Below are 22,787 nucleotides of genomic sequence, written 5' to 3' on the forward strand. Positions count from 1 at the left end.
GTCCAATGCCACTCGGACATACGCATATATATGTTCTTAATTCATTCCTTACTTAGAATTACATGTATTTTGGGTATATGTTGTGAAACTGGTAGATATTACTTCACTGTTGGAGCTAGAAACACAAGCATTTCGCTCCACCCACAATAACATCTGCTAAACACATGTATGTGACCAATAACATTTGATTTGAAGTGGACATTGAATATCCCTCAAAGACAGTATCAACTTCAGAACTTAAATCATTGGCAGTCCAAACATAAGACATATTTTATGGCAATATTAACATTTATTTACCAGAAACAAATTGGGCTGAATATAGATACACATATGGGTCTTCACATTCAATAGGTTCACTTTCTCTCCAGGACCCAGAGAAATCTTGGTTTGAAATAAAATAGTGGCAGTATTCTGATATGAAGTGTCTCGATGAAACACAAATAGTGAAAAAGCTGTGGATACATTATTACAATTTAGCAATATAGTTTTGCAACAGAGGAGAAACAAATGTTAAGATTTTCTGTCACCTGAGAGGATATCAGCACACACATACAGTACTACTTACATACAGAGGTCAAAACTGTGTTGGAATGGGTTGAATGAAAGAATGGAGCGCAGGCAGAACACTGAGAATACTAAAACTAACTACACAACACAGTATCTTATTTCAGTCTGGTTAAGTGGAGATCAATGTGTATCTATCTACAAGAAACAACAGTCGCATGATTGGTGACACCAATCCAAGCATTGCCCAATGTTATTTTATTATCGCATTATCTCCTGTGCGGTAGAGGTGACCAACTCAGCTATGTGTGTGAGAAGGGACATTGACAGAAGTGCTAGCAGTTAGTCAGAAGTGTCTCTTACAGATTTCAGTCACCCTCTGCTGAAGATGACAAGGCCTTAGGTGAGACTTCAGCCTGTGAAATCTGATAAGTGTAACATTGAAGGAAGTACCTGTATCAACTGTGAAAACAGTGTAGTAGGACATTGCAAGGCCTGTTTGCTATCCTAAAGGCTATAGAACAGAATCACGACCCCTTATGAGATTAAGGTCATTTGTAGGTCACCCTGCAGATCAAGCAATGCAGCACTCGAGCCATATTCACCCACACTCATTGAAACATACTTGGAATTAAACCCAAAAGCATGCCAAGCGTCCCAGCCAATGTGGGTCTGGTAAGATACTGAACAGGAAATTAAACTTCCTCTGGCAATAAAATGTAACTCTCTGAATACACAGGGAGGGATATTTCCTGACTGAATTATGAATGTAAATGTAGTTAAAATCACCACTCTCTCAGCACTTTTCTTTTGCAGTTGAGGTCCAAACATTAGTCCTCTCCCAGAGCTTAGCACAGCTCCATTGCCAGACCACTAGTGTAGGCCAGTGTCCAGTATATACAGTGATGCCTGGGTAAACACGAGGGGGTCTATCGGAAGAGGCGGTACATGCGAGGCAGGTGTCCGTCCTTGCTGGACAGGGCAGCTTGGATGTGCTCATAGGAGGGCATCTCTGTCAGGTCTCCTAGGGCCGCTACTGCTGGCTTGCTGCACAGCATCTTTGTTGTGACCCGCTTGATGTCACTCGCTGTAACGTTACCTGGAAAGAGTGAAAAGTCAGCATACAGAAGTACTGATTTGTCACGAGTTATGATTAGCCTACTCCCTGAAGATTTTTTTGACAAATGTTTCATTCTGGGCTTGCTGATATCAATATCCACTATTATGATCGAGGGCACTAGTACTCACTGATGAGGTCACACAGCTCGTGTGGCAGCTTCCTCTTCCCTGTGGCTAGAACCTGTCGGCCAACATCCTCAAAGATAACCGGCCGCGACTCCAGGTTCATCATCAGCATGGACTTGAGCTGCGTTTTCGCTCTCTCCAACTCCATCTGAGTACAGAAAGAGAGATGCAAAGTTTTGAAGTCCCAAGAAAGAGTTTAAAGTCCACAAAGCTTTGTCGCTTTTGTGACATAATTTCCCCTCGCAGGCTAATTGCAAGCCTTACCTCTCCTGCTGTCCCAGCCATCTGAATGAACTCTCTGGTTAAAATCTCCACCATTTCCCGAACCTTGATGAAGCAAGATGTTGTAATCAACAACTATGGAATGGCAGCAGCACTTTCACAACTTCAGAGAACACGCATACAAAGTAAAATATTGTTTTTATTTTGAACTGTTCTCCTGATGTTATTCTCTAAGCATATGGCAGCTTTGTATTAGCCCTTCATCTACAGTGTAAAGTCCTGCCTTTGCATGCCTCTCCAAATCCCCTCTCCCTACCTGTCTAGGGTCTGCACTGGCATGGATACACAGCAGGCCAGTGTCCTCATAACTGTGATGGTATGAGGTGGCATTGTACATCCAATGATGCCTGTAGAAGAAAAAAAAATCAATAAACAGAATCCACAAAATAATACAATCTTAAGTACTTTAATTACAATTGTGAATGTTGCATCATGCTTACCTGTTGAGCACATTCAGGTAAAGTCTAGTGAACATGCCTTTCCCTGGACCCCCCGCTGAGAAGGACCCACCTCCACCCATCATCATATTGAGGACGGCAAAGGGGATAAAGTCATCCTCCTGTAACACAAAACATGCATATATTATAAATAGAACATCCAGCTACAGGATAGCATAGAGCCTGCAACAGTTCAACCAAGTGGGCAGGAGATCCTCCACACCAACCAATCAAAGTGGGCACCCACCAGGAAGGAGCAGCTCTCCAGGCCAATCATGATATGTGTGAGCTCAGGGATGGGGGTGGGGCCAAGGCTCACATCTGACATGTCCTTATCCATCTGAGAGGATCAAAAACAAAGGTTTACATTCTGATTTAGTAAAGAAAATATTTTAAAAAGAAAGGGAAAAAGCAAGCAAACGGAAAAATACTTACCCTTACGATTCCACCAGTATACTGTGCCACAGACAAGTCGACATTGGTAGGCGTACTGGCACCCCATACTGGCTTTACATTTAGCAGATATTTCCTGGCACAGGCCACCAGTTGTTCATGTTCGATGCCCACTCCAGCTAGCACCATACGCTCTGGGCAGTAGTAGCTCTGCAGGTACATGTGTAGCAGCTTCTTGTCGATCTTCTCCACGCTCTCTACTGGGCAGAAGCGAGGCAACCCAACGGTGTTCCCCCGATACGCTGCCTTGTTCACAGAGTAAGTGTTGTGAAACATTATGTATCGCCATAGAAATATGTGTCAACAAATGGCACAATTGATTATCTATGTACACTGCAGAGAGGTGGGCCAAAGTCAATTAGAAACAGTGCAACAATAGATTTCATGCAGCTCAAGAGTGTTGTAATTTTCTGTCACTTAGAGTGGATCAACCAGTCACATGACTCACTGCATGGATCATCTCTGTCAGTAAAGGTTCAGGGTCAGGCCTCATGCTCAGATCCTCCAGCTCAAAGCGCACAGCCATCCTAGTCATCTCAATCTCCTCATCTAGTAACCCAAAGCAGAGCCATCCTTGATGAAAATATACTCCCACAAAAACATTTACCAGTCTGTTACTTTGTAGACAATTCAATTAAGTCAACATTTTCTCTAATCATTAAGGGAAGCATCATTAAACATGACAGATCTGTTACTCAGTGTTGACTCACCTAGTAGGCGTGGCTGCAATACAGCGTCAGAGAGCAGGCTGACTACCGTGTCCAGTCCCTTCACCTCGGCAGAGACTGCATACATGGTTGTGTCTCTGTGAATAGAACCTTAGGCATCCTACAAACTGACTGAATATCTTCATCCCCTTCCACAAAGCAGTACTGAGATAATTTATACAGTACCTTCAGAAAGTATTCAGGCCCCTTGACTTTTTCCACATTTTGATACGCTACGCCCTTAATTTTAAAATGTATTAAATACGAATTTCTTTATCAGCAATCTACACACAATTCCCCATAATGACAAAGTGAAAACAGGTCCAGACATTTTTGCAAATTTATTACAAATAAAAAACAGAAATACCTTATTTAAATAAGTATTCAGACCCTTTGCTATGAGAAGCGAAATTGAGCTCAGGTGCATCCTGTTTCCATTGATCATCCTTGAGATGCTTCTAAAACTTGGAGTCCACCTGTGGTAAATTCAATTGATTGGACATGATTTGGAAAGGCACACACCTATCTATATAAGGTCTCACAGTTGACAGTGCATGTCAGAGCAAAAACCCAGCTATGAGGTCGAAGGAATTGTCTGTAGAGCTCCGAGAAAGGATTGTGCCAAGGAACAGATCTGGGGAAAGATACCAAAACAATTCTGCGGCATTGAAGGTCCCAAAGAACACAGTGGCCTCATTCTTATATGGAAGAAGTTTGGAACCACCAAGACTCTTCCAAGAGCTGGCAGCCTGGCCAAACTGAGCAATCGGGGGAGAAGGGCCTTGATCAGGGAGGTGACCAAGAACCCGATGGTCACTCTGACAGAGCTTCAGAGTTCATCTGTGAAGACGGGAGAACCTCCCAGAAGGACTACCATCTCTGCAGCACTCCACCAATCAGGCCTTTATGGTAGAGTGGCCAGCCACTCTTTAGTAAAAGGCACACGACAGCCCACTTGGACTTTGCCAAAAGGCACCTAAAGGACTCTTAGAGCATGAGAAACAAGATTCTCTGGTCTGATGAAACCAAGATTGAACTCTTTGGCCTGAATGTCAAGCGTCACGTCTGGAGGAAACCTGGCACCATCCCTACGGTGAAGCACGGTGGTGACAGTATCATGCTTTGGGGATGTTTTTCAGTGGCAGGGACTGGGAGACAAGTCAGGATGGAGGCAAAGACGAACAGAGCAAAGTACAGAGATCCTTGATGAAAATCTGCTTCAGAGCACTCAGGACCTCAGACTGGCACGAAGGTTCACCTTCCAACAAGACAAATCTGAGCACACAGACAAGACAAAGCAAGAGTGGCTTCAGGACAAGTCTCAATGTCCTCGAGTGGCCCAGCCAGAGACCAGACTTGAACCCGATCGAACATCTCTGGAGAGACCTGAAAATAGCTGCGCAGCAACGCTCCTCATCCAACCTGATAGAGCTTGAGAGAATCTGATGAGAGGAATGGTAGAAACTCCCCAAATACAGGTGTGCCAAGCTCGTAGCGTCATACCCAAGAAGACTCGAGGCTGTAATCGCTGCCAAAGGTGCCTCAAAGTACCGAGTAAAAGGTCTGAATATTTATGTCAATGTGATAGTTTTTTTATTTTCAATACTTTTGCTATAAAAATGTTTTGCTTTGTCATGATGGGTATTGTGTGTAGATTGAGGGATTTTTTTGTTTATACATTTTAGATTAAGGCTGTAACGTAACAAAATGCGGAAAAAGTAAAGGGGTCTGAATACTTTCCGAATGCACTGTATCTACAACATCAAAATGGATAAAGAGTACCATGACTCTACACTAGGGTTGCACATTTTGGGGAATATTCAGATGCGGAAACTTTCTGTGGGAATTAACAGGAATATGGAAATTCATGGAAATGAATATTAATACCATTTAAATGTAATGTTTTTTGCATTGGATATATTTACCAAATCATATGGAGACAGAAAGATAAACCTAAGACAATTGCAAATTATTAAATCCTTCCAATAGAAATAAATAAAACAATTTAGTTACGAATTGAACTTTAAATGAGTTGACTCTTCACATGGGATGACTTCAATGAACAACAAAAGGGATTTGGGATTTGGAGGATGGAGGCAACAGGGGAAAGAGCCACAGATCCAAAGTCCCTTCCATCAGGTGGCTGATGAGATATGTTAGCACGACTGCCATATTGCATCTCCATCCCAAAGCCCTTGCTTGGAAGTATACTTCGCCAGACTGCCAAGAACCTTGCCCTCATCCAGGCCAAGGTGGTGAGACTGGATGACACCATAAGCCTTGTTGATCTCTGCACCAGACAGGATGCTCTTGCCAGCATACTTGGGGTCCAACATGTACGCTGCGTCGTGTATGGGCTTCAGGCAGAAGTCTTCACGCTTTTTGATGTATTTCAGAACTGCAGTTTCCTCTGCTTGGAGCAACAGTGAAGTGGGCAGGGCAGTATGGATTTATTCTCTTACACTCTGCTAGCAGAGTGAACATTAGACAGGATGGCATTGTCTCCCTCAATCCGTGCAATGGCTACTGCTATAGGTTTCAGGAGTTTCAGGCTGCTTACCACTCTCTCCCAAAATACATCATCCAGGAGTATCCTCTTGATGGGGCTGTCCATATCAGTAGACTGTGATATGGCCATTTCTTGGAGACTCCTTCCCCTCCAGGAGACTGTCAAACATGATGACAACACCACCCCAACGGGTGTTGCTGGGCAGCTTCAATGTGGTGCGCTTATTCTTCTCACTTTGCTTGGTGAGGTAGATTGCTGCTATAACTTGATGACCCTTCACATATCTAACCATTTCCTTGGCTCTCTTGTAGTGTATCCATTGTTTTCAATGCCATGATGTCCTTGAGGAGCAGATTCGATGCATGAGCAGCATAGCCAATGGGTGTGATGTGAGGGTAGGACTCCTCCACTTTAGACCAAGCAGCCGTCATGTTCGCAGCATTGTCTGTCACCAGTGCAAATACCTTCGGTGGTCCAAGGTCATTGATGACTGCCTTCAGCTCATCTGCAATGTAGAGACCGGTGTGTCTGTTGTCCCTTGTGTCTGTGTTCTTGTAGAATACTGGTTGAGGTGTGGAGATGTAGTTAATTATTCCTTGCCAACGAACATTCAACCACCCATCAGAGATGATTTCAATACAGTCTGCTTTCTCTATGATTTGCTTGACCTTCACTTGAACTCTGTTGAACTCTGCATCCAGCAAATTAGTAGATAAAGCATGTCTGGTTGGAGGGTGTATGCTGGGCGAAGAACATTCAGAAATCTCTTCCAATACACATTGCATGTGAGCATCAGAGGTGAACCAGTTGCATACACAGCTCGAGCAAGACATTCATCAACATTTCTCTGACTACGTTCCTCCATTGAGTCAAAAAAAACTTCTGATTCCAGGAGGACCATGAGCTGTTGCTATCGATAAGGTGTATGATTCATCATTTTCACATTGAATATAAGTAGAGGGACTTTTGTCAGAGGTTGCTTGTTGTGGGCGCTGAGGGAACTTTATGCACTTGGCCAGATGATTCTGCATCTTTGTTGCATTCTTCACATATGATTTGGCACACTATTTGCAAATGTACACAGCTTTTCCGCCTACATTAGCTGCAGTGAAATGTCTCCACACATCAGATGGTGCCTGTGGCATTTTCCTGTAAAGATTATAAAAAAAAGAGTAATTTTTAAAAAAAAATACAATTCCATGTACAGATAAATAGTCAAGCAGTTAGATTAAACAACTGCTTTGTAAGATAAATGTTTTAAAATGAAACGTATGGAAACAGGTGAATTAACACTCAGTTTGCAGGCTCAAGCAAGCTAAAACCCACATGGTAGCAAAAACTAACTAGCAGAAATGTTTAACAAGTTAGAAATGATTTAAACACACTTTGCTGTAGGTTACTATTTACTAGTTAACAAAAAAATAAATAAATCAGGTATGTCATATAAAATATATTCACCCAGTATTGTAATCAAAACTTACCAGAAAGCATGTAGTCCTTGGCTCAGACAGTGTAGTAGGGTGGCCTCAATAGGATCTCATTAGTGTGCAAGATCTTGAGAATCAGCTGTACATGTGATGGAAGAATGCACTGTGCATGCAGAGGGTTGCAATTCCATTGAATTGGGGAGTTTAACCAAAATATGCCACAAGACCTAGTATTGCCTTGTGTATCCCACAAAAATAGTTCACTGTTATAAGCTAACCTTTTGATGATTTTAAGTAAAATTTCCCAAATTCCCAGGCTTAACTTCCCATGGAAAATTTAACGGAAGGTTTCCAACCCTTAGCAACCCTACTCTACACTAGACCTTTCCATCAGTCAGAGAGAAAACATACTGTGCCTGGACATTAAAGCCAAATAAATTATTCATACCTGGACATTAAAGCCAAATAAATGATTCATACCTGGATGTTTGGCAGTCACAGATCCCTCCATGTTTTTCGAGTGTGAGAAGAATTTCATCTTTACTGCCATACTGGGCTGTGGACTGAAGATGCAGAAGGTGTTGTCATCATTTGCCATGAACAAAAACATAGCAATCAATTTGCTTATGCTACAAAATTACAACATAGTGAGAGGAAAAAAAACGGTGGAACATATTTTGTACAAGGTGTTTGTTGACTAGCAAGACGTCTCAAAAAAGGTGACACTTACAGAAAAGGCAAGTTTCTCCAAAAAGTGTGCAACTCCACTGGGGTATTTTGTCTCATGTCTAGAGCCTGAATTTACTAAAACTGGAAGGAGAGAGAAATCAAATCAATATTCAGTCATACTTTATTGATTATGCGGCAAGAGACGGTCTGAAATAGAATGATAAAGAAAGATCAGCTCTATTCAAAATCTGTAGCAACTCACTTCCAACTGTGCAGAACTGACCAAACTTGTTTTGAGATGCTACTTTAAGGCCATTTTCCAAAGTAGTGATTTTAGTCTCGCATTGTTCATGGCTGTCCACTGCTGCAAACACTGGTTTGGGGATCCCTGGTAACGGTGCAGAGAGTGAGATATTGGGATATCCACTGCCACTGCTGCACTTTCTATACGCTGCAATTCCAAACCTGTAAATGCAAAAATGTAGGTTACTTTATGGATTGCTGCAAACAACAGCATGTCTTGACAGGTGAACTGAACTCTCACAAATGAGTACCAGATTCACCTACCCACATGATACAGCTAGCACCAGATGCTAACCACTGATGATGCCAAAGTGTGCTTGTCCAGAAATCCAAGTTGCCAGTGTCAGTGTACGCTAACGTTTGGGACGTTGAACATTCAGGCTACTGCTCAGACTATGGAGGCTTTAGTCTAGAGCAGGGTTTCCCAATATCTTTGGTTTGGTACTGTTGATTTAGTCATACGCGCCTGTCCATCGCAGGACTTAGAACGCAGTTGATCATTTTCAAACTCAATGGCAAGGAAAAAAATCGAGGTGCTTTATTTATAATAGCAGCACCCACCCGTAGCACGCGCTCCAGCAGGTATATTTCTGTGGTCACCCCCAAAGCCAATTCCTCCTTTGGCCGCCTTTCTTTCCAGTTCTCTGCTGCCAATGACTGGAACGAATTGCAAGAATCACTGAAGATGGAGACTCATATCTCCCTCATTAACTTTAAGCATCAGCTGTCAGAGCAGCTCACAGATCATTGCACCTGTACACAGCCCATCTGTAAATAGCCCATCCAACTACCTCATCACCATATTGTTATTTATTTTGGTTCCTTTGCACCCCAGTATCTCGACTTGCACATTCATCTTCAGCACATCTATCACTCCAATGTTAATTGCTAAATTGTAATTACTTCGCCATTACGGCCCATTTATTGCCTTACCTCCCTAATCTTACCTCATTTGCACACACTGTATATAGATTTTTTCTATTGCGTTATTGGCTGTACGTTTGTTTATTCCATGTGTAACTCTGTGTTGTTGTTTGTGTCGCACTGCTTTGCTTTATCTTGGCCAGGTCGCAGTTGTAAATAAGAACTTGTTCTCAACTGGCCTACCTGGTTAAATAAAGGTGAAATAAAAAAAATTTAAGTCACTGGCCACAAACACATTCACAGATTTGACAGTCATGCCATCACTCCCGCCGTAACTGGATCCTGGACTTCAACACATCTACCATGCTGACCCTCAACGCAGGGGCCACTCAGGGGTGCGTGCTTAGTCCCCTGCTGTACTCCCTGTTCACCCATGACTGCGTGGCTGCGTACGACTCCAACACCATCATTAAGTTTGCTGACCACACAACAGCCTGATCACCGAACACGATGAGACAGCCTATAGGGAGGAGGTGAGAGACCTGGCAGTGTTGTGCCAACAACCAATTTGACAGAACTTGAAGAATTGTTTTAAGAATAAATGTTGCACAATCCAGGTGTGGAAAGCTCTTAGAGACTTACACAGAAAGACTCACAGCTGTAATCACTGACAAAGGTGATTCTAACATGTATTGACTCAGGGGGTTGAATATCTAATCAATATATAATGTTTTATTTTTCATAAATTCTCAGTACTGGTACCTGTATAGCCAGGTTATCATTACTCATTGTGCAATTATGTGTTATTCCTTTTCTAATGTTTCTCCAATTTCTTTCTCTGCATTGTTGGGAATTGCCCGTAAGTAAGCATTTCACTGTTAGTTGTTGTTTACGAAGCATTTGACGAATAACACTTGATTTGATCAAATGAAAGCCAACCCATCACCATGTAGAACCACCAGTGAGGTGATGATTTGTTTAAATTATCCTGTCAAAATGTTGCTTGAACTTTTTCCTATTGGCCATCTACTGTAAGTATTGTGGCACAAGGAGATGAAATGATAAATATCTACTGAACTTTTTGATTTTGCATACGCTGTTATTCAGAACGACTTACAGGAGCAATTAAGGTTAAGTGCCTTGGTCAAGGCCATAGACAGATTTCTCACCTAGTCGGCTCGAGAATAGAGCAAGCAAGTTAATTGGTCTTGTACACAGTTTTGCGGGCGTTATAGCGGCTGCAGCGAAATTGTTATATTACTATTTAGCGTCTAACAATGCAGTAAAATGTCAACAAATACAAAATCTAAATCATTTTCAACTTGTGTTTTAGGAATATAAATTATAATTAGCATTATTTTTTCTACCGGATTCTACTTAATCGCGTAAAAACTACTGAATGAGCCCAAAATGTGCTTTGATTGGATTCTAAACAGCTTCTACCCCACCCAAGCCATAAGACTACTGAACATCTAATTAAATGGCTACCCAGACTACGTTACTGTCAATAATGCTATTCGGTTTAAGACGACTATAGATACAAAAATATCTAGCTTTCCACAACATTGTTTTGTTTGACTTTGATTGTCCTTAGCTCCACGACGAGCAACGTTACTAGCTTGTTTGCATGCTAGGCTATACTTGGCCAGCTAGCTGACCACGAAAAGGTACATACATATTTCAGTAAAGTCAGTGCAACCACAGATGCAACTGTTTTAAAATGGACGTGAACATTACCTCTGAACACGGCCCCAAGTTCTGCACCTCGACATGTGCGTTGCCATATTGAATTATCTGAGACCACTAATTCACCCGGATGATACTTCAAAACACTTCCTCTTTCGAATATTGCCTAGCAACGTCAAACCAATTTCCAACCAGAGAAACGTTTGAGGAGATGGGAAACTCCATTGCAATCGTATTAAGTACCAATGTGTACGTTGCCCATGCTACGTCAATGGGTCGCGCGGTTCATTCTGGGCAATTCTGGCACAAGGAGAGCTCTCCTTCAAGGAGTGAATGGGAGTCAATTTGGCGCTAGTTCTAAACCCCAACATTAGCATCAATTTCGTCAATAACAAGTACAACATTACAAATATTTTCCAAAAATGGAGATCATTAACTTGCTTTCTGTAATATTGTACAGCTTTGGAATTGTGACATTGCGTACTTTCGAGGAAAATACGCACGTTTGTCGACTAATGTGCCACGTTCAAAATAACTGGGAACTCGGAAATCTCCGACTTCCGAGCGTTCAAACAACTGGCAGCAGGACCGCGATTGGTCAACAGTCTGCTGGGTGTGGCGTTATGGACCCTTTTCCAGTAAACGACACACTGACGTAATGCAAAGATGCGCGAGACTCTTGGCGGCAGTAATAAATCATCTCCATCTCTGCCCATTCAACAGTCTACATTTACTTTTTTATTACTTCTAAACAAAATCACTTTTTTTTTGGTTTCTCATATGCTTACAATGTTTTGAATCTTGCTCGAACAGTCACTTGCTTGAACAGTCACTATATTTGGTTGTGATCTTTGCAAAATAACTACTTTGGATGCAGCCGTTGTTAACTAGAATGCTAACGCTCATTGACATAGGCTTTAGCAAAAGCTAACCAAAGAGCCATTTTACTGGGTGAAGTGTTTTTTTTAAGTATAATGCAGTTCACTTGTGATGATGACACACATTATATTAAGCAGGACATTCATAATCTAAAAATAATGTGAAACAGTCATATGCAACATGTAAATAGAGGATTTTTTTTGATGGCGTACTATAAGAACTCCCCTTTGTTCTGCCACCAACTTGCGAGCATCACACTCATGCGGCAATGCTTGTAAACACAGAAAGGGGTCTATACATTTCTCCTTTTTGCCAATCGGATTCTCATCTCCTTTATCTAATATCTCTGGTCCAACCTTTGTGGTCGTCACTAGTTACCACACACACAAAGTCATAAACCCCGCCTATTTCTACAATTTCTCTTCTTAAAATCTGATTTTAAACCCAACTCTAAACTTAATCCTAACCTTAACCCCACTGCTAATCTTATGCAAATATATAGCCACATACTTTGTAACTACTGACAACCAAGTTTCGTCAGCTAATTGTGAACGTCAGCAGAGGAAGAGGCGAAGCGAGAGGGATAACAGGACCCAAAATCTGTCTTCTCCAGCAGGTGTCGTTTTTCTGGGTTTTTTTTCGCTCACCAAGCCCGGAGTTTGATTTATTTTACTATGCAAGTTGTCCTTGATTACCCAATTTTTTGATGGCTTATTTGCTACCAGTGGCGTATTTGATCAAATAGAAGTTTCGTAATATTTAGGTTAAGTAGGACACGTGACATTCCGACAACTTTGAGAAAACCTCTATCGGACTTGTGCCTGTCGTTTACACTCGTATCTGCCCTCTCATTGGCTAGAATGGTCCTGATCATTTCTCCTCGACTGCCTTCCATTTTTAAAGAAATAAATGTTCATTGTTAGAGCAACCACATGGTTATCTGGTCAATACAATGGATAATCTGTAACCTCAGTCATTGCTTTGAAATGCAACCCCCCAAAACGCAAATGTATTGAGCCCTGGATGTGACATTAACAGAGATTTCTTTTTAAACAAGCTCACAAATTATAAAACGCGCTCATGATTTATAAAACGAGCTCATGAATTATAAAACATGCTCATGAATTACAAAAACGTGTGCATGAATTGATATAAAACGTGCTCATGATTTATAAAACAAGCTCAGGAATGACAAAACATGCTCACAAATTACAAAAACATGTGCATGATTTATGAAATGAGCCCACAAATTGTAAAACGTCCCCAAAAGTCTAGGGAGACAATATCAACCACCTCCACCCATTCAGACCCCTTGACTTTTTCCACAATTTATTACAATAGAGCCTTATTCTAAAATTGGTTAATTAAAAAAATAGTCCTCCTCAGATTACACAAAATATCCCATAATGACAAAGTGAAAACAGGTTTTTAAAACAGATACCTTATTTACATAAGTTTTCAGACCCTTTACTATGAGACTCGAAATTGAGCTCAGGTGCATTCTGTGCCATTGACCATCCTTGAGATGTTTCTACAACTTGATTGGAGTCCACCTGTGGTATATTCAATTGATTGGACATGATTTGGAAAGGCACACACCTGTCTATATAAGGTCCCATAATTGACAGTGCATGTCAGAGCAAAAACCAAGCCATGAGGTCAAAGGAATTGTTCATAGAGCTCCAAGACAGGATTTTGTTGAGGCACAGATCTGGGGAAGCATCATAGCCCAGCCACTTCTCAGGGAAAGGATGCTCTTCAGTCGGCCTCTTGTCCACAAAGTGATAGTAACACACATAGGGTTGGTTTGGTTGTTTCTTCAAGTTCAATGCTTTGAGCCAAAGCTGAAGAGATTCCTCATCCTTAGGAGGTGGGTGCAAATCAAAAGGTGCCTCAACTGCACTCGCTTCTCAACAAATTAGGTGGTCTAAACACTCCTGCTCCATGAATAGCTTCCATTTCTGACAGTTATTGTGGCATCCCCTTGCTAAACATAAAATGCCTGTTTTGCATGAATCCATGTTTGGGAAGTTGTGTGAAGTGATAGTGAGCTAGTTAACTAGCTAGCTGCGAGCTATTGGCCGGAAGTGCTTTACTGGAAGTCCCCCACAAATAAACCTAAACAGACCCCTCCATATTTCCCTTGAAAATGAGGTGAATACAACCAGCGGGTTTTACAGTTCATCGAGCAGATAGGAAGGTGCTCTCTCTGGCAAGAACAAAGGCAGAGGGACCTGCTTTACGACCAATAACAAGTGGTGCGACAGGAGAAACGAACAGGAACTTACGAGCCTCTCCTCTCCCAACTTGGAATATTTACCCATCAAATGTCACCCTTTTTATTTTCTGAGAGAGTTCTCAGGGATTATCGCCATGGCTGTGTACATCCCTCCCCAAGCCACCACCAAAAATGCTCATAAAGATCTTCATTGTACCCTGAACAAACTGGAGACTGCATACCTGGAGGCAGCGTTCATTATCGCGGGGGCCTTTAACAAAAGTAATTTGAGAACCGTGCTCGCAAATTACTATCAACACATTGACTGTCCAACGTTCGGAGATTCGAAGCTGGGCCCCTGCTACACGCCTTTTCGACACGAGAGTAAGGCCATCTCCCGTTCTCCTTTTGGCAAATCTGGCCATGACTCCATTTATCTCCTCCTGGCCGACAAACAAAGACTCAAGAGGGATGTTCCGGTGGTCAGGTCTGTACTACGCTGGTCAGACCAATCAGAATCCATTCTCCAAGACTGTTTTGATCACTTGGACTGGAATATGTTCCGGGTATTTTCTGGGGATAACATCAATGATGTCTTCTCTGGGGATAACATCAACGTACCGAGGGCCCTCACAGTGTTCTAAAGGAGCACCATCGGGAGCATACTGCTGGGCTGCATCACAGCCTGGTATGGCAACTCCACCGCCGCTGACCGCAAGACACTACAGAGGGTGGTACGCTCAGCTGAACACACCATTGAGTGCACACTGCCTGCCCTCCAGGACACCTACAGTGAGGGAAAAAAGTATTTGATCCCCTGCTGATTTTGTACGTTTGCCCACTGACAAATAAATGATCAGTCTATAATTTTAATGGTAGGTTTATTTGAACAGTGAGAGACAGAATAACAACAAACAAATCCAGAAAAACGCAGGTCAAAAATGTTATAAAATGATTTGCATTTTAATGAGGGAAATAAGTATTTGACCCCTCTGCAAAACATGACTTGGTGGCAAAACCCTTGTTGGCAATCACAGAGGTCAGACGTTTCTTGTAGTTGGCCACCAGGTTTGCACACATCTCAGGAGGGATTTTGTCCCACTCCTCTTTGCAGATCTTCTCCAAGTCATTGAGGTTTCGAGGCTGACGTTTGGCAACTCGAACCTTCAGCTCCCTCCACAGATTTTCTATGGGATTAAGGTCTGGAGATTGGCTAGGCCACTCCAGGACCTTAATGTGCTTCTTCTTGAGCCACTCATTTGTTGCCTTGGGCGTGTGTTTTGGGTCCTTGTCATGCTGGAATACCCATCCACGACCCATTTTCAATGCCCTGGCTGAGGGAAGGAGGTTCTCACCCAAGATTTGACGGTACATGGCCCCGTCCATCGTCCCTTTGATGCGGTGAAGTTGTCCTGTCCCCTTAGCAGAAAAACACCCCCAAAGCATAATGTTTCCACCTCCATGTTTGACGGTGGGGATGGTGTTCTTGGGGTCAAAGGCATCATTCCTCCTCCTCCTCCAAACACGGCGAGTTGAGTTGATGCCAAAGAGCTCCATTTTGGTCTCATCTGACCACAACAATTTCACCCAGTTGTCCTCTGAATCATTCAGATGTTCATTGGCAAACTTCAGACGGGCATGTATATGTGCTGTCTTGAGCAGGGGGACCTTGCGGGCGCTGCAAGATTTCAGTCCTTCACAGCGTAGTGTGTTACCAATTGTTTTCTTGGTGACTATGGTCCAAGCTGCCTTGAGATCATTGACAAGATCCTCCCGTGTAGTTCTGGGCTGATTCCTCACCATTCTCATGATCATTGCAACTCCACGAGGTGAGATCTTGCATGGAGCCCCAGGCCGAGGGAGATTGGCAGTTCTTTTGTGTTTCTTCCATTTGCGAATAATCGCACCAACTGTTGTCACCTTCTCACCAAGCTGCTTGGCGATGGTCTTGTAGCCCATTCCAGCCTTGTGTAGGTCTACAATCTTGTCCCTGACATCCTTGGAGAGCTCTTTGGTCTTGGCCATGGTGGAGAGTTTGGAATCTGATTGATTGATTGCTTCTGTGGACAGGTGTCTTTTATACAGGTAACAAGCTGCGATTAGGAGCACTCCCTTTAAGAGTGTGCTCCTAATCGCAGCTCGTTACCTGTATAAAAGACACCTGGGAGCCAGAAATCTTTCTGATTGAGAGGGGGTCAAATACTTATTTCCCTCATTAAAATGCAAATCAATTTATAACATTTTTGACATGTGTTTTTCTGGAGTTTTTTGTTGTTATTCTGTCTCTCACTGTTCTAATAAACCTACCATTAAAATTATATACTGATCATTTTTTTGTCAGTGGGCATACGTACAAAATCAGCAGGGGATCAAATACTTTTTTCCCTCACTGTACAACACCAGGTGTCACAGGAAGGCCAAAAATATAATTAGATCACAGCCACCTGAGCCACGGCCTGTTCTCCCCTCTTCCATCGCTCAGACGCAGGCATTGCAGGAGGATCATTGCTAAAACTAACATACTACCCAATAGCTTCTACCCCCAGACCATCAGGCTGCTGAATAGCCACTTGTCCCCTTCCTGCCCCCCCCCCCCCCCCCCCCCCGGACTTCCTACCTCCCCCGCTGCTCCCCCTTTGGACATCCCCCCTCCACAGACATCGATCTTGCCCTCACCCCAATGGACATTTATCATACGAATAGCTACCACAACTACTACCCCCCGCTGCTCCCCCTATGGACATTGAACATCCCCACCACCCCCCCATGGACATTGAACACCCCCCCCCCTCAATATTACCCTGCCTACACCCCAATGGACATTTATACAATGAACAAAAATATACATGCAACAATTTCAAAGATTTTACTGAGTTACAGTTCATGTAAGGAAATCATTAAATTGAAATAAATTCATTACGCACTAATCTATGGATTCCACATGACTAGGAATACAGATAAGCATCTGTTGGTCATAAAATAGCTTAAAAAAAAGGTAGGGCTGTGGGTCAGAAAACCAGTCAGTATCTGGTGTGACCAACATTTGCCTCATGCAGTGCGACACATTTCCTCAAATCAAATCAAATTATATTGGTCACATATTAGTTAGCAGATGTTATTGTGAGTGTAACAAAATGCTTGTACTTCTAGTTCCAACAGTGCAGCAATATCTAACAAGTAAAATCTAACAATTCCACAACAAATACCTAATACACACAAATCTAAGTAAGGAATGAAATAAGAATTATATAAATATATGGATGAGCAAATGTCAGAGCGGCATAGGCTAAGATATAGTACAATAGAATAGAATATAGTGCATTAGATAGTATAGAATACAGTATATACATATGAGATGAGTAATGCAAGATATGTAAACATTATTAAAGTGGCATTAAAGTGACTAGTGTTCCATTTATGAAAGTGGCCAATGATTCAAGTCTGTATGTAGGCAGCAGCCTCTATGTGCTAGTGATGGCTGTTTAACAGTATGGTGGCCTTAAGATATAAGCTGTTTTTCAGTCTCTCTATCCCAGCTTTGATGCACCTGTACTGACCTCGCCTTCTGGATGGTAGTGGGGTGAACAGGCAGTGGCTCGGGTGGGTGTTGTCCTTGATGATCTTTTTGGCCCTCCTGTGACATCGGGTGCTGTAGGTGTCCTAGAGGGCAGGTAGTTTGCCCCCGGTGATGTGTTGTGCAGACCGCACCACCCTCTGGAGAGCCCTGCGGTTGCGGGCGGTGCAGTTGCCGTACCAGGCGGTGATACAGCCAACAGGATCCTCTCAGTTGTGCATCTGTAAAAGTTTGTGAGTGTTTTAGGTGACAAGCCAAATTTCTTCAGCCTCCTGAGGTTGAAGAAGCGCTGTTGCGCCTTCTTCATCACACTGTCTGTGTGGGTGGACCATTTCAGTTTGTCAGTGATATGTAAGCCAAGGAACTTAAAACTTTCCACCTTCTCCACTGCTGTCCTGTGCTCCCTCTGCTGTTTCTTGAAATCCACGATCAACTCCTTTGTTTTGTTGACGTTGAGGGAGATGTTATTTTCCTGACACCACACTCCGAGAGCCATCACCTGCACCCTGTAAGCTGTCTCTTTGTTGTTGGTAATCAAGCCTACTAATCTTTTGTTGTCTGCAAACTTGATGATTGAGCTGGAGGCGTGCATGGCCAAACAGTCATGGGTGAACAGGCAGTACAGGAGAGGGCTGAGCATGCACCCTTGTGGGGCCCCAGTGTTGAGGATCAGCGAAGTGGAGATGTTGTTTCCTACCTTCACCCCCTGGGGGCGGCCCGTCAGGAAGTCCAGGACCCAATTGCACATGGCGGGGTTGAGTCCCAGGGCCTCAAGCTTAATGATGAGCTTGGAGGGTACTATGGTGTTGAATGCTGAGCTATAGTCAATGAACAGCATTCTTACATAGGTATTCCTCTTGTCCAGATGGGATAGGGCAGTGTGCAGTGTGATGGCGATTGCATCGTCTGTGGACCTATTGGGGCGGTAAGCAAGTTGTGGGTCTGGGGTGACAGGTAAGGTGGAGGTGATATGATCTTTGTCTAGTCTCTCAAAGCACTTCATGATGACAGAAGTGAGTGCTATGGGACAATAGTCATTTAGTTCAGTTATCTTTGCATTCTTGGGTACAGGAACAGTGGTGGCCATCTTGAAGCATGTGGGGACAGCAGACTGGGATAGGGAGAGATTGAATATGTCTGTAAACACACCAGCCAGCTGGTCTGCGCATGCTCTGAGGACGCGGCTAGGGATATCGTCTGGGCCGGCAGCTTTACTAGGGTTAACACGTTTAAATGTCTTACTCACATCGGCCACGGAGAATGAGAACCTACAGTCCTTGGCCTAGCAGGCCGCATCAGTGGCTCTGTATTAGCCTCGAAGCTGGCAAAGGTGTTAAGTTTGTCTCGAAGCAAGACGTTGGTGTCCGTGACGTGGCTGGTTTTCCTTTTGTAGTCCGTGATTGTCTGTAGACCCTGCCACATATGTCTCGTGTCTGAGCCATTGAATCTATACTGACATTTTGCTTGTTTGATTGCCTTGCAGAGGGAATGAGTACTCTGTTTGTATTCTGCCATATTCCTATCCACGGTTTCTGGTCAGGGTAGGTTTTAATAGTCACAGTGGCTACAACATCTCCAATACACTTCTTTATAAACTCACTCACCGAATCAGCGTATACGTCGATATTATTCTCTGAGGCTACCCAGAACCTATCCCAGTCCGCGTGATCAAAACAATCTTGAAGCGTGGATTCCGATTGGTCAGACCAGCGTTGAATAGTCCTTAACACAGGTACTTCCTGTTTGAGTTTCTGCCTATAACAAGGGAGGAGCAAAATGGAGTCGTGGTCAGATTTGCCGAAAGGAGGGCGGGGGAGGGCCTTGTAAGCATCGAGGAAGTTAGAGTAACAATGGTCCCGTGTTTTTCCAGCATGAGTGCTACAGTCGATATGCTGATAGAATTTAGGTAGTCTTTTTCTCAAATTTGCTTTGTTAAAATCCCCAGCTACAATAAATGCAGATATATAGTTTCCAGTCTGCATAAAGTCCTGTGAAGTGCCTTGTGGGCCATCGTGGTATCGGCTTGAGAGGGGGAAATACACGGCTGTGACAATAACCGAAGAGAATTCTCTTGGGAGATAATACAGTCGGCATTTGACTGTGAGGAATTCTAGGTCTGGTGAAGAAAAGGACTTGAGTTCCTGTATATTGTTACAATTACACCATGAGTCGTTAATCATGAAACATACAGCCGAGAAACAGAGTATGTTGCAATCCCTGATGTCTCTCTGGAAAGCAACCCTTGCATAGAGTTGATCAGGCTGTTGATTGTGGCCTGTGGAATGTTGTCCCACTACTCTTCAATGGCTGTGCGAAGTTGCTGGACATTGGCGGATACTGGAACACTCTGTCGTACATGTTAATCCAGAGCATCCTAAACACGCTCAATGGTTGACATGTCTGGTGATTATGCAGGCCATGGAAGAACTGGGACATTTCCAACTTCCAGGAATTGTGTACAGATCCTTGCGACATGGGGCCGTGCATTATCATGCTGAAACATGAGGGGATGGAGGCGAATAAATGGCACGACAATGGGCCTCAGGATCTCATCACAGTATCTCTGTGCATTCAAATTGCCATTGATAAAATGCAATTGTGTTTGTTTTCCGTAGCTTATGCTTGCTCATACCATAACCCCGCCGACACTATGGGGCACTCTTTTTCACCCTGGTGAGGAAGACAAGCGCGCAGATGAGTTTCCCTGAGACGGTTTCTGACAGTTTGTGCAGAAATTAATTGGTTGTGCAAACCCACAGTTTCATCAGCTGTCCGGGTGGCTGATCCCACATGTGAAGAAGCCGGATGTGGAGGTCCTGTGCTTGCGTGTTTACACGTGTTGTGCTGTTTCAATTGGACATACTGCCAAATTCTCGAGGCGGTTGCGAAATTAACATTACATTCTCTGGCAACAGCTCTGATGGACTACAGCATAGCTATCTTCATCACTGTGATGCTGGCTTGGAAACTGGTGTTGACCATAGTATCAGAGATACTACACTTTATATCTCTCTCTATCACTACAAAAAAGCTATTACATTTTTGCCAGATAATACATTATGGACTAGTCATTAATGGGGATAAGATTGTCCACTCCTGGTTTAAGTATGTCCTGTCATCTTTTTAACTGGCAGTATTCTTCTATCATTATTTTGACATTTCACATTCCTCTCTCTCCACTCTCCTTTCTCTCTCTCTTTCTCTCTCTCTACCCCATCTCTTGTTCCCAGGGGGACTAGTTGTGTTGTTGCTAATGAGAAAGGCCTTGCAAAGACCATCCAGACCCATCTCATTCCTCAACCTGTTGTTCCCACTGGTAGTACCCCTGTCCACCCTCCCCTCCTGGTAGAGGGAGATTCACGTCTGGGCCCTAGTCAGTTGTACAACTAAATGCATTCAACTGAAATGTGTCTTCCGTATTTAACCCAACCCCTCTGAATCAGAGAGGTGCGGGGGGGCTGCCTTAATCGACATCCACGTCATCAGCGCCCGGGAAACAGGTTAACTCAGTGGCAGAACGACAGATTTTTACCTTGTCAGCTCAGGGATTTGATCCAGCAACCTTTCGGGTTACTGGCCCAACGCTCCTACCCACCAGGCTACCTGCCGCCCCATGAACATGGTGATGTATGTGGGAGACAGCAGCAAGGGGCATGGTACGACCAGGACACAATGACACCACCTATTTGTTCGCAACATTTAATTCCCTTTAGTAAAAAAATAATAATTCAGCATTAAAATGTATTGTTGCTATGGATTTATAAACTGAAGGATGCCTAATGGCGTACGCATGTTTGTGTTAGTGCACACGTGCGTGTGTGTGTCCATGTCCATTTTCTATGATTCAGTTTATTTTGAGAGAAAACACACTCCACCAGTGATCTAGTTTGTTATGATGTCAGAGCAGAAGTGTAATGATGACACTGAATGAAGTGATGAATACATGAGTGTGATGTCTCTGGCAGCCCCTGAAGTACTGGCTCAGAAACCCTACAACAAGGCAGTGAACTGCTGGTCCATCGGAGTCATCAAGATGTTGAGGCCGCTGGATGACAATAGGGTTATCACCACAGGGTCCTGTAGATATTAATGTACTGTTGGTGTCTGTCTGTACTACAACCCACCCAGAGACGTGGAGGTGGAGGATGACTGTAAGGGTACCACCACATGGTCCTTTACATGTTGACGTACTGAATGAACAGTGCCACCAGCAGGTAGAGGAAGAGCAGAAACGCAAACAGCAGGCTGTCGTCCAATGGGTTCCAGTGTGCTGAGAGCATAGAGACCCACACTGCTCCTAGATGGAAACAGAGGTAATGGGGTTAAGGTGTGTGAGGGTGTGTATGTGTGTGTGGTGTGATGAAATGAGGGGCGAGAGGGGCTGGGCCACGAGGAATGTGTGTTGGAGAGAGTGTGCAAAAGAGCATGTTGTGGCAAGAACAGAACAGTGGAAGAAATCTCTCCTCCTCTGTGCCACACCTTCTTGCCCCTCTGGAAATATTCCAGACAAGGTAAATCACCTTTACTCCCCGTCAGTTACATCACTGATTTATTTGACTAACCTAACTGCTGTTATGTTAAAGAGAAGATGGGAGAGAAGATTCAAATGACAGGAAGAAAGAAGATATGACTGTCTAATGGTAGTTGCAGACTGATAGTTAACTTCATATTTTTTCTCAAAAGGGGGTTGGATCAAATGGAATGAGCCTTGTGTAAATAAGCAAAGTGTGTGTGCATGTGTGTGTGTTTGGGGAGGGGATGTTAAGCATGCTTGTTGAAGTACAGTACTGTACACTGTCCGTGTGTGTGTGTGTGTGTGTGTGTGTGTGTGTCTATATCTGTGTGTCGTCCCCAGTCATCCATTCCTCACCTGTTCCTTGGTCCGTTGCTGAGCCTGCCTCCTACCAGTGTCTGTAGGGAGGGCAGAGCAGAGCGGCTCAGCTGCTATCTAACTCGGCCATCTCCGGGCCCCGGGCATCATCTCAACACCCACAGCCTACCAGTGTCTGTAGGGAGGGCAGAGCAGAGCG

The 22,787-nt window shown here is 43.5% G+C and overlaps 1 protein-coding gene across 1 annotated transcript; it reads right to left on the minus strand.

The window, feature by feature from the left end:
• Positions 1-267: 267 nt before the first annotated feature.
• LOC115164729 (mitochondrial-processing peptidase subunit alpha) lies at positions 268-11,257 on the minus strand. Its single transcript, XM_029717489.1, has 13 exons — positions 11,138-11,257; positions 8,496-8,698; positions 8,295-8,374; positions 8,045-8,127; positions 3,632-3,726; positions 3,370-3,470; positions 2,904-3,167; positions 2,716-2,808; positions 2,472-2,590; positions 2,288-2,378; positions 2,014-2,076; positions 1,753-1,897; positions 268-1,603 (listed from the first exon to the last, which is right to left on the minus strand). Exons 1-13 carry the CDS (start codon positions 11,182-11,184, stop codon positions 1,434-1,436), a joined length of 1,554 nt encoding a protein of 517 aa, XP_029573349.1. The 5' UTR covers positions 11,185-11,257; the 3' UTR covers positions 268-1,433.
• Between the last annotated feature and the right edge of the window lie 11,530 nt (positions 11,258-22,787).

Source organism: Salmo trutta, chromosome 27, assembly GCF_901001165.1.
Source record: "Salmo trutta chromosome 27, fSalTru1.1, whole genome shotgun sequence".
Classification (NCBI taxonomy): domain Eukaryota; kingdom Metazoa; phylum Chordata; class Actinopteri; order Salmoniformes; family Salmonidae; genus Salmo; species Salmo trutta.